Consider the following 12,245-nt stretch of genomic DNA (forward strand, 5'->3'; position numbering starts at 1 on the left):
CCAGGCATGTGTGCGTGCTTCCCCAAGATCCCAGGAGGAGAACGGAGAAGGAATTGCGGCATGGCCATCCCCACTGGGGGGTGATTTCTCACTTTCCCTCTCACTGTCTCTCTCTGTTGAATCATCCCCCATGGGGATGGCCACCCTGTAATCCCTTCTCCTCCATTCTCCTCTGGGGAGCATACTTGCCCCAAGGCAAAAACCTCTAAATAAATAAAGAGTTAATCGGGACCAGCACTTGGCATAATGGCTCAGTTGCTTGACTCTCATGTAGTTGACCGCAGTTTGAGTCCTGGACCTGGTGACTTAAACTCACGCCGGGCATGTGTGCGTGTGTGCCTAGGATCCTGAGAGGAGAATGGAGGAGAAGGGATTGTGGCATGGCCATCCCCCCAGGGGGGGACTTCTCATTTTCTCTGTCTCTGTCTCTGTCTCTCTCTGTCTTTCTGGCGAACACACATGCCCTATAGCAAAAACCTCTCCAAAAAATAACTAACTAACTAACTAACTAGTTAATCATGGTAACTACTGCAGGTAGAAAAGGAAGGAGGAAAATTTCAGTTTTTTTTTTCCTTTTAAAGGATTATTTATCTAATTTTATTTATTATTTTTTTTAATTTGCTATAGGGCACATGTGAAAGATGAAGAGAGAAAGTGACGAAACAAGTCACCAGGTCTGGGATTCAAACCACAGTCGGCCAAGTACAATAGGAATCCAGCACCATAACCATCATGCTATCTGCTGGCCCTGAAATTTCAGTTCTTTCTTTAAACATTTTGGTCACTACAAATTTATTTTACCACTTGGATGTTTTTACTATAAATTTTTTTTTTTTAGATTTTTGCCACAGGGCACATGCACTCACTGAAGAGACGGGCGGGGTGAATCATCCCCTATGGGCCACCCTGTAATCCCTTCTCCTCCATTCTCCTCTTGGGATCTGGGGCATGCACACACACACACACACACACACTCGCGTGATTTTCAAGCACTTGAGTCCAAGACTCAAAGCGCAGAGTCGGCCATGTGGGATCCAGTGCCTTTACTACCATGCCACCTGCTGGCCCCACCATGAATGTTTTTTTGAATGAGACAGAGAGAGAAACGGAAGGGGAAGGACAGGCATCATCACGATCCCCCTGCCCCAGCCTCCCCGTCAGCTAGGATTCCACACACACACCACATCCAGCCTGTTCAAGTTGGGTCTGGAACCAAACCCGGGCCTCCCAGGTCACCCCGGCATAACACGGCAGCATCCTACTGCTTACACTGCCACGGCTGGGCCTTACTGTGGATTTGGGAGATGCGGACATAAAGAAACAATAGACTTTTCAAATACAGATAGCATTAAAAATAAGTCACCCTGAGACGGATTGTAAACTATGATTGGGGTTTTGTCTGCGCGGCAAAAATAGGGCACAGCCATGGTTGCAGGGGGCATGTTTAACCTACTTCAGAGAGCCAGCTGTTTTTCCAAATTGTCAGCATATGAATTGTTGATAGCAAGTGGGTGCTGCTAATTACAGGCCTTTCTTATCTATTCATTAAAATAGGAGCCCGACTTGCCCACACTTTTTGCCAGCTGTGCGCTCCACAGATAAAACAGCATTTATGTAGCAACAGTCCCCAGGCCACAGGATTCGCAAGATTCAGGTGAGCCCCCCTGCGTCTGCACTGGCGAGGGGGCACTGCACCCCCACGGCTGGCAGCTCCTCACCCCTGAAGTAAGTAAGGGACCTTCCTCACATTGGCAGCTTCCCCCACTCGATCCTCATCTTGCACATGAGGAAACTGAAGCCCAGCGGGGAAGTGAGCTGGCCTGCCTTCCCTCTGCCCCAGTCCCCTGGCCCTCCTCACTGGTTCTGGTCGAGGTCCCCAAAGGCGCTGAGGTAAGGGAAGTTTCCACGGATGATCTGGAACTCTTCCTGTGAGATGTGGCCATCCCCATCGACGTCAAAGTTCCGGAACACAGACTGGGGCACACAGAGGGACACGGAGGGGCCGGAGAGGGGAGAAGAAAAGGGCTGTCAGGCCCTATCCCCTCTTCCATTCCCAGTGGTTTTTTAAGTGCCTCAGACATAGCTCTCCCACCACCTCCCTCTTCCATGTGCCCACCCCAACCCCACGCAGCCCTGTGTGGCTAGCCTGCTCTGCCCCATGACCCCTGTGGCACTTGGTGGTTCCCAGGGCACTGCTGACCACTACTTCTGCCAGTGGGCTTTTCCCTCCATCCTCAGCTCCAGGAGTCTCACCTCCACCATCTTCTCAATGTGCTCCGCCACAAGGGCCTGGTCCAGCTTGGGTTTGGCAGCCGAGGTCCACTCCTCTAGTACCGGAGGCCGGGGAGGTGGGGTGCAGCTTGTGGGACTTGTCGGCTATGGGAATGGTCAAGCTTGGGCTAGATTCAGAGGCAAAGGGAGCCCAGTGCCCAGAGGAGCAGAGAAGGGAACACCCAGGGGAGAAGGGAGCCTGCCTGGAGCCACTGCCCACCCCTAGGACATCTGTGTCCAACATGCAGGATAGGTGAGGTGGCTTCTAAGAGCTTTTCCCATCCTCACATCTGGGGCTGCTCAGGTGGGGCCAAGTGGGGCATCAGGGAGTCCTGCCCTCACCGAAGACTTGGAGCGTGGCTCTCGCTGCAGGGACAGCTGATACAATTCATCCTCTGTCTGATACTGATCCAGAGATACCTAGGACAGGCAGGTCTGATCACACCCACTGCCCCACTGCTCCCAGGAGACCACAGCCCATAGCCCGGGACTGCAGGTACACCTAGAGGCCTCAAGTCAGCCCAGAGCTGGGTTCAGGGCCTGGCTTAGGACAAAGTCCAGCAGCCCATGCCAGCTAGCACCCAGAGCAGACCACAGCTTAGGCCCCAGATCTTGAAAACAAGCGCTGCCAAGATCTGAATCAAGAAGCGAGGTCAGAACCCCAGCCAGGAGCTCTGAATTTCATCCATCGTCCAGCTCAGACATCAACCCCGATCCCTATTCAGAGCCCAGAAGCAGCTAAGAATTCACTACGAACTCTAAAACCTAAGCCCAAGGTGACCAACCTTATCCAGACCTTGTCTAGATCTAGACTAGAACCTGACTCTCCCGAGATCCCAGAACTGAGTCCAAGACAAGTCCAGAACTTTGCTCAGGACCATGTTTAGAAACCACCCCCTGGGACCAGCAGTTAGTGTAATGGCTATGTCGCTGAACTCCCATGTAGTCAACCACGGTTCGAGTCCTGGACCCCGTGGCTAAACTCATGCTGGGAACGTGTGCGTGCGTGCCCAAGATCCTGAGAGGAGAATGGAGGAGAAGGGATTGCGGCGTGGTCATCCCCCCTGGGGGGTGATTTCTCGCTTTCTGTCTCTCTGTCTCTTTGTCTTTCTGGCAAGCGCACACCCCCTATAGCAAAAACCTCTCCAAAAAAAGAAAAAGAAACCACCCCTGCCCAAGGAATCTAGTATGTGGCCCCAAACCTTGAACACAATCCACTGCCAAAAAACTCAACCTAACACCCAACCTCAAACTCAGCTTGCAGCCACAGCCACAGCTGGAGCCAGCTTAGACGTCACTCTGAGAGCCCACAGTCAGGACCTGGAGTACTGTCAACCCTGGTACCCGGCCACCAGATTCCCTGCCCCTGGGCACTCACTGTGAGCAGGCTTAGCAGATCAGGGTTGGCTTGCACCGGGGGCCGTAGGCTGGTCACCATGGCCAGCTCCTCCAGGATGCTGAAAAGTTGCTTCATCTTGGCCCCGTTGAGCTTGGTCCGGGCAGGGTCCAGCCAGTCAGGCAGAGCCAACTGCAGAGCCACCAGGTCCTTGAGGTGCACACCCAGGATGGGGAAGCGGAAGCCCACACAGGCTGCCAGCCGGCGCCGGTAGTTGCCATAGTTGCCCGTGGCCGTCACTAGTTCTGTCAGACCTTCCCAGAGCTGGGGGTGGGGAGGGGGAGCAAAGGGCAGAGGGGCACATGCTCAGATCCCACTCGACCATTTCCTCCACCCTTGGCCCTGGATACGTGGGAGATGAGGAGTTGGGATCAAGGATAGGTGAACAGTGGGAACCAGCAGTTAGTGTAATGGCTATGTCGCTGGACTCCCATGTAGTCAACCGCGGTTCGCATCCCGGACCCGGTGGCTTAGAACTCACGCCGGGCGCGTGTGTGTGCGTGCCCAAGATCCCAAGAGGAGAATGGAGGAGAAGGGATTGTGGCGTGACCATCCCCCCTGGGGGGTGATTTCTCGCTTTCTGTCTCTCTGTCTGTCTCTGTCTGTCTGGCGAGTGCATGCGCCCTATAGCAAAAAAAAACCTCTCCAAAAAAAAACAAAAAAAAGGATAGGTGAACAGTTAAAATCCTCCCTTACTGTCTCCCCCACGGCTCCTGCAGCTCCTGGGGTTCAGAGTTCATAGGTCATGAATTCAAAGGAACATTCCTTACCAAATAGCACACCTCTACACCAGGCCTGGGCACAGGTTATCATCAACATTTAACAGAAGAAGAAACTGAGGCTCCTGGAGGCCAGGCAGCACAGCACAAGGACCTAGAAGAATGCTCTCAACTGTGCCGTCCCTAACAGCAGAAACTGGAAAAACCTCAGACATTCAACAATAGAATAGATACACCACCAACCGAGTAGACTTACAGCAACATAATATACAGCAATGAAAAAGAATGAACAACTGTTGGGACCAGCAGTTGGTCTAATGGCTATGTCGCTCGACTCCCATGTAGTTGACTGTGGTTCGAGTCTCAGACCCAGTGGCTTAAACTCACACTGGGTGCATGTGCATGCCCAAGGTCCAGAGAGGAGACTGGAGGAGAAGGAATTGCGGTGTGGCCATCCCACCCCGGGGGGTGATTTCTTGTTTTCTGTCTCTCTGTCTCTCTCTCTCTCTCTATCTTTCTGATGAGCACACACACCCTATAGCAAAAACCTCTCCAAAAAAAATAAATGAACAATTGCTCCACGTAATGGAATGAAAAAATTCTCACAATCACGTGGAATGAAAAAGGCAAGACATGAACTAAAATACACGATTCGATTCATACAAAATTCAAAAACAGACAACAAAAACCCTGCACTGTTTTGGGATGCATACATAGGTGGTAAAACTATAAAGAAATGTTGAGCCGCCTGGTGGTGTAGCAGTTAAGGCAGCTGGATCTCACATGGCTGACTGTACAGTCTGAGTCCCAGGTCCAGAGAGAAAAAACATCCTGGGTGCAGTGCATGCTCGAAACCCCAAGAGGAGAATGTGGGAGAAGGGGTTTTGGCACGGCCACGGCCCTTGTGCAGCACTTCCTCATTCTCTTGCTCTCTGGCAAGCACATGCACCCTATAGCAAAACAAAACAAAACAAAACAAACAAAAAAAACACTATAAAGAAACTCAAGATCAATCATATAGCCATGCCACTGGACATCTCTGGTGGGAAAGGAGTTTGCCCTGAGGTGCAGGAGGCTCAGAGGGTTGACAATTGTATTTTTTTTCTAGTTTTTTTGTTTTTTGTTTTTGATAGTTTTTCCTGTAGGACACTGCTATCACTAGAGAGGGAAAGTGAGAAACCACCCCCCCAGAGGGATGGCCATGCCACAATTCCTTCTCCTTCATTCTCCTCTCAGGATTTTAGGCGCACACACACACACACACACACACAGGTGACCTGTGTGTTTTTCAAGCTGCGGGGTCTGGGATTCAAAAGGTGCATTCAGCCACACAGGACCCAGGGTCTTAACTGCCATGCACCTGCTGGCCCAGCAGTTCTATTTCTTGACCTGGGCAGTGGTTCTACAAGTTTTTTATTATTTTTCTTTAGACTGTTTATATATATATATATATATTTGGACAGGGTTTTTTTTGCTAAGGGCATGTGCGCTTGCCAGAAAGTCAGAGAGACAGAGAGACAGAAAGTCAGATATCATCCCCCAGCGGGGATGGCCACGCCGCAATCCCTTCACCTCTCGGGATCTTGGGCATGAGTTTAAGCCACTGGGTCCGGGACTTTAACCGCAGTTGACTACATGGGAGTCCAGTGACATAGCCAGTACGCCAAGTGCTGGTCCCAACTGTTCATATGTTTTATATACTTTTCTTTATGCATATTACCCAATATATTTTTAAAAATTTAAGGAGGACCAGCTCCAAGGCCTGGTGGTTAAAGGAGTTGGATCCCACATGGCCAGCCACACAGTTCAAGTCTCAGACCTGGTAGTTTGAGAAACATACCAGCCACCTATGTGTGCACGCATCAAATCCTGATGGAGTGGAGAGGTGGGCAAGAAGGGATTTTGCAGCACGACCAATCCCCAAAGGGGTGCTTTCTCCCTCTCTCTCTCTCTCTCTCTCTCTCTCTATTTCTGGCAAACACACATACCCTCTGGGAAATTAAAATAAGTAAATAAGTTTAAAAAAAAAAAGGAAAAAGAGAAAAATGCATAGCTTTGGGGTCAGGCAGACCTGTGGGCCTCCTCTCTGCCAGTTTAATTGTGCAACCAGGGAAAAGCATTTAACCCCTCTGAGCCTCAGTGTCCTCATCTGTCAAATGAGGACAGTAGTGCCTGGCCCCAGCCCTGCTAGGAAGACTGTCAGCCCAGACCAGGGAAGCACTGGCCCCCTCCCCAGTCCCAGGCACCTTGATGGTCTCAGGGCTAACGTGGCTGTGAGTCTCCTTGAGGCGGGAGATGGAGCTGTGACTCAGGCCTCCGACCACCGCCATCAGCGTGTTGAAGTTCTGCAGCTGCAGCAGCTTCTGGGGGGCAAATGGGGAGGGGGAGGCGGTGAGTTACTGACTGGGCCCAGAATTCAGCCTAGACTTTCTGGAGAGAAGGCTGTGGGTGAGTGGAAAGGAGGGACTCTCCTGACTGACCACTGTAGGGGCTGGGGAGGTGCGGGGAGGGGTGGGCACCTCTGCCACGTGGACAAAGTGCGTGATGACCAGGGCCCGCTGCGGGGCCGTGGGCTTGCTGAGAATCATGAGCTGCACCCACTGCGAGACACTGTTGAAGAGGGAGATGAATCGCTCCAGGACTGGGTTGTCCACAGTGCAGCCATGAGTCACAAAACTGTGATAGTCCTGGAACTAGAGTAGGCAGGAGCAGCCTCAGCGCCTGGACGCCTCACTCCTGGCCACTGTCCACCCTCTCGCTGTCCTTTGGTGGTTACACTGAAACCCGCAAACCACCCCGTGACCTGGCCAACTCGAACCCCTGGCCCTCCTGGCAGCCCCTTCCCCACCTCCACTGGACCCCCAACCACAAGCCCTCGGGCCACACCAGGATCTTGCAGAAGGAGCGATACTCCAAGTAGGTGAGATGCTCTGCCAGCTCCAAGGGCTCCAGGTGGTCGAATAACAGGGACATCTTACGCTTTTTCTGTCCCACGGGGTTCCGTTGGGTCACCTGCCGCTTCCACTTGTAGGTGGGGCTGGGGGGCAGGGGGTGTGAGCCCTTTGCTGGAGAAGCCCCATGCCCATGGCCCCACACTCACACAGACATGCCACTCAAGCAGGAGGACCTATACAATGCGAGGCACTGTCCCAGACTCTAACATCCCCAGTCCCTGCACCCCTCCAGCTCTCCCCCCATCATGCACTCAGCACCCATTTATGGACGACATACTCTGGGCCAGACACTGTGCTAGGTGCTAGGCTTACAGGAGCGAGACACAGCTCCTATGCTCGAGGAGCCAGTCTGCTGAGGAAGACAGACATGGGGACACATACAGTCGCGACAGCATGACACACGCACAGAGGTCTTTGCACAGCAGTCTGTACAAAGTGCCATGGCAGAACAGAGGAGGGAACAAATCGTGCCTGCCCCGGAAGAGCCCCCAGTCCTCCGAGGCTGCAGAGACTTCACACTTGAGCTGAGTCTTGGTAACACGGAGGAGGAGGCAAGGTGAATACAAGCACAGCACCATGGGAAAGGATGCAGGGACTCAGACAATGGCAAGGGCCCGTGGAGCTGTGCTATGAGGTGTGTGGCATGGGCGGTGGGCTGTGGAAGATGAGGCGGGAACACCAAGCTGGTCTGAGACTACAAAGGACCTTCATGCCCAGATGAGGCATTTTGAAGACAACAGGGAGCCATGGAAGGTTTTGAAGCAAGAGAGTGACAAGACCCTCACTCATTCAATTCAACAGACATTTATTATGCACAGATGGTGTAGGATGCTGAGCGCCTCCCCCAGCCCTCCGAGCTCCCCCCCACGCACACACTCTCGATGTCGATGAGGCTGCTGTGCCTGCGGTTCCCTTCTTGGTCCAGCAGAGCCTTCAGCTCCTTGATCTGCTCAGCCAGCTCTGGGTTCAGGTCAAATTCTGCTGGTCCCTGGGCTGTTCTCACACCGTTCTGATGAAGTGTGGAGTGAGGAGGGGAGTCTGTGTTGGAGAGCGAAGACCACTGCTGGGTTCGGGTGCTCTGCTCGGAGGCCGAAATCCAGTACCTGGTGGAGAGGCAGAGTCATCCACGGCAGCCCTTCCCCTACCATCCCAGTGGGCTGCCCAAGGGACTAATTATAGGCCCCCAAAGAGGAGGAATGAGCCTCAAGTTGTGGTTCCTCTTCTCCCAGCTCTTTCTTGCTTCAGGTTTTACAGAAACCCCTTGAGGTAGCCAGCCCTCTTGCACAGATAAGAAAACTAAGGTAGAATTGAGTAAGGGACAAGCCTATAGCCACACAGCCCACCTGGACAGGGCAGGGACTCATATTCACGTGACCCAACTCCCAGAACAGCCTTCTGTCCACTCCCTGGGGCCAGTCTAAAGCCTGAGAAGACAGAGCAAGAGGAGGGGCCAGAGGCCCAGAAGGAAGACTCACCTGACCAGGTGGCATGTTTTCACCTGCAATGAATTAGAGTTGTCCTTCCGGGACTGCTGGTAGGTGAAGAAGAGTTAAGGAAAACAAGGATGAAGCCTGACTCCAGGAAGGGAGGCTGGGGGTGGGGCCTGGCCCTAGGGCCTAGAAGGGCGGCTGGGCAACTGCACTGGAAAGGGTTGCTTAGGGGTGAAGCGTCAGCCTTGGGAGGGGGCTGAGAGGGGTGGGAAGCTCAGTTCTAAGGGAGACTGAGCACAGGGCCTGGGCTCTGGGAGAGAGGCAAGAGGTGGGACCTGGGCTGGTAGCAGGTGTTGGTTCTGGTCCTAGGATCCTGGAAGACTGTAGGCAAGGCCTAGGCTGGGGTCTTGCCACCAAGGGGCCTGAGCTGGGAGGGAGAGGGGTGGATCTTAGGCCCTGGAGGGAGGCTGCCAAAGCCCGGATTCTAGGATGCGCAGGAGGGGCCTAAGCTCAGGGAATGTGTAGCTAGTTCTCAGCCCCAGCCGACCAGCGACCAGCGGGGCTTGCTCATGGACTCCGCTCATGGACTCCGACGGCAGGGACCTGGCGAGGCCCGCGAAGGATATATGTGGAGTAGTTTTGCAGCCAGCTGAGAGGAGGGGATGTACCAGGGGTGCATCATGAGAAACATGCGCACCAGCTGCGGATCCCGTACCTTCCCGGAGTCATCTAACTCCGAAGGGTCAAAGAGAAGGGGCTGACCCTTGGTCTCACAGTCGGGGTTCTGCACCCCTCCCCGCAGCCACAGGGGTATCTGCCCCCTGGGGCCGCACTCGACCCCGCCCACCTCCTGCTTTCCCAGGACTCTGAAACTGGGAGGCATAATAGAAAGAAAGGTAGGGTGGGAAAGGGATGAAGCAGGATCGGAGGTGCTGGAGCTCCGCGTCTGAGCCAACCCATGGCGTGGAGGGGAACCAGCTGGGCGGAAGGAGCCTGGGTTCCCCGGGGTCAAGAATCCAGAGGTCATTTCCTGAGTGCTCAGGGAAGGGGCATCCCCTCCAGCAGATAAGTCGCTCCCCCCACCCCCATCAGCCGGAAACAGCTCCCAGGCCGGAGACAGCTAGTTCCTCCGGATCCCCTCCCACTCCCCCCCAAGACAGATAATGCCCCTTGTGGGTCAGAGTCTGGGACCCCAGCTCTCCCTTCGTCACTAGCTCGGTTAGACTGGGCAAGAGAAACATTTCTCTTCTCCAAAGTGTGTGCATCTCTCTAGCCTATGTCGAAGAGGAGGCTTTCCTTAGAGGCTGCAAGATGCGGAGCTGGGTGGGTCCAGACCAAGGGTAAGCCCTGGGAGACGGGCGCCCGGGTTGGGGCTCGGGACTAGGTTCAGGCTCCTGAGCTCTCCCGTCCCACTCACCGAAGGCTTCGATGCAGCCGCGAAGCAGCTCCTCCACCGTGCAGCCCTTGTCCAGGTCCAGGGTGCTCGCCATGGCCGCCGGCACGGGTGGCCTTGGCCCAAGATGCGCTTCGGGAGTCTTACACGGAGCTGGGACCGGACCCCTACCCGGAGAGGGAGAGCAGGAGTGCAGAGGCACGAGCTGGGGGAGCGGCCCGCGGGCAGGAACGGGGCGGGGCGGGCACGCCCCCTGCTGGGCAGGGGCGGAGTTGTCCGCAGCGGCCACTCCCGGGGTTAAACGGTCTGGCCTGGGATGGTGCAACCAGTCAGTTGGGAAACAGACCCGCGGAGAGGCTTCCGGCCCACCCTAGGAGTCGCGGGAGGGCAGAGAGGCTCTGTCAGAACGAAAACGAGCCTAGACTCCATGGGCCGGCTGGTGCCCCAGGTCTCTGCAGGCCCTCTTCTCGCATCCTCTCCCCAGAGGCACCTGCAGCACCCGCAGATCGGCTTTGTGCCCCTCCCGCTTCCCTCCTTCCTCAGCCTCCCTTCCCCCGCAGGGTTATTTTGGGAACCCAGAGCCTGAGGGGACCTCGGAGGAATTTCTCCCTGGAATCGGAGGGGGGTGAAGAGAGAACCCAGGCGTCCTGCCCGCATCGCCCTCCTCCCGGGCGCCGGGGGAGGGGAGGCGGGGCTGTGGCGGGCCCCACGGGCCTGCCCTAGGGGAGGCGGGCTGGAATGGAGAGGAACATTCCTAGGGCGGGGAGGACTGGAGCTCCCTGCGGCCCGGAGGCGTCAGCGGGAAGCCTGAGCCTGGGAACCGCGCGCTCCGAAGCCACCTCGGTGTAGGCCCCATGGGTCCTGGCTCAGTCATTCAGGCCATCTTCCTCTCTAATCTGGCGGCCCCCACGGGCCTGCCCTAGGGGAGGCGGGCTGGAATGGAGAGGAACATTCCTAGGGCGGGGAGGACTGGAGCTCCCTGCGGCCCGGAGGCGTCAGCGGGAAGCCTGAGCCTGGGAACCGCGCGCTCCGAAGCCACCTCGGTGTAGGCCCCATGGGTCCTGGCTCAGTCATTCAGGCCATCTTCCTCTCTAATCCAGGCTCCTGACCCAGACCCCCGCCCTGCACAGGCGAACTGCGAGCGTACACAGTATGGTGCCCAGAAGGGGGCGCTAGTGTCATGGGGGGGTGGCCAGTGCCTGCATGACCACCAACTCTGGTCACGGGCGAGGGTGGGGGAAACAGACTCGGTCCATACCCACTTGATTCACCGTGTCCAGGAACTTACACGGGGGTGCAAGACGCCACTGCTCACACACCCGGCCCACAGGCACTCGCCTCCCATCCTCTGTCTCACACACATAATGGCACCCACACTCTGTGCACACCTGCAGAAAGGAGCTCTCAGGCACACATACCCAGCTCCCCGACCCCGGAACGCAGTCCCTCGGACTAGGTCGCTTCCCGCACCTGCTGTTCAGTGGAGCCAGGCCTCGGCGGTGCTGATATCCGCACACGTGTGCACACACGCAAAACTGCATTTCCACGCATGTTCCCTCTCCCACACACATGCACACAGCCCCGTGGGTGCGCACACGCCCATTCCACCTCCTCCTCCTTCGCTCATGGTCCAGGGCCCGCCCCTGCGGCCCCAGCGCCCTGACTCCCTTCATTGCCATACCCTGACAGAGCTTGGCCCCCTGGGTAGGTACCCAGCCCCTACACCTGCTCCCCCAGGCTGGGGGTGCGAGGAGCTCCTCTAAGGAGTTCTCTGGAGGACTTTTCCAAGGAGCCACCCAGAGCCGTCCCCGCCTTCCTCTGCTGCTTTCTCGTCGTGTGACCTTGAGAATCACTTGGCCTCTCCTAGCCTCAATCTTCTCATCTGCCAAATGGGGATTCGACGGGGGCGGGGAGGACCCCGCTGAGATGAGGCTGGGAAAAGCCAGATGCGCTGCAGATGCCCCCACTCCGGCTGGTGGGCCAGACCGCCTCAGCTCCCACCGCAGTTCCTTCCGACCCTCGCCCCAAGAAGGGACTCCCCACCCACCCGCCGGCCGCTCGCAGCCCGCCTGCGCCTCCCTG

General features: G+C 55.9%; 1 protein-coding gene across 15 annotated transcripts in view; it reads right to left on the bottom strand.

Moving 5' to 3' along the window:
* Positions 1-12,245, bottom strand: part of RASGRP2 (RAS guanyl releasing protein 2) — a 19,358-nt gene that overhangs the window by 6,362 nt on the left and 751 nt on the right. For 2 of the 15 annotated variants that reach the window (XM_027772413.1, XM_027772414.1), the window contains exons 2-13: positions 10,188-10,330; positions 9,397-9,499; positions 8,816-8,878; positions 8,425-8,443; positions 8,213-8,325; positions 7,273-7,423; positions 6,906-7,079; positions 6,633-6,749; positions 3,650-3,931; positions 2,614-2,691; positions 2,254-2,376; positions 1,859-1,974 (exon numbers count right to left, since the gene is read on the bottom strand). In XM_027772413.1, coding sequence (XP_027628214.1) covers positions 1,859-1,974; positions 2,254-2,376; positions 2,614-2,691; positions 3,650-3,931; positions 6,633-6,749; positions 6,906-7,079; positions 7,273-7,423; positions 8,213-8,325; positions 8,425-8,443; positions 8,816-8,878; positions 9,397-9,499; positions 10,188-10,260 — 1,412 coding nt within the window. In that variant the 5' untranslated portion in view covers positions 10,261-10,330. Of the gene's footprint in view, positions 1-1,858; positions 1,975-2,253; positions 2,377-2,613; positions 2,692-3,649; positions 3,932-6,632; positions 6,750-6,905; positions 7,080-7,272; positions 7,424-8,212; positions 8,326-8,424; positions 8,444-8,815; positions 8,879-9,396; positions 9,504-10,187; positions 10,534-11,451; positions 12,225-12,245 lie in introns of those variants that run through there. The other 13 variants (XM_027772410.1, XM_027772409.1, XM_027772405.1 and 10 more) reach the window with 13 other exon arrangements.

The sequence above is a fragment of the Tupaia chinensis genome, unplaced genomic scaffold (genome assembly GCF_000334495.1).
Source record: "Tupaia chinensis unplaced genomic scaffold, TupChi_1.0 Scaffold000273_1, whole genome shotgun sequence".
Taxonomy (NCBI): Eukaryota; Metazoa; Chordata; class Mammalia; order Scandentia; family Tupaiidae; genus Tupaia; species Tupaia belangeri.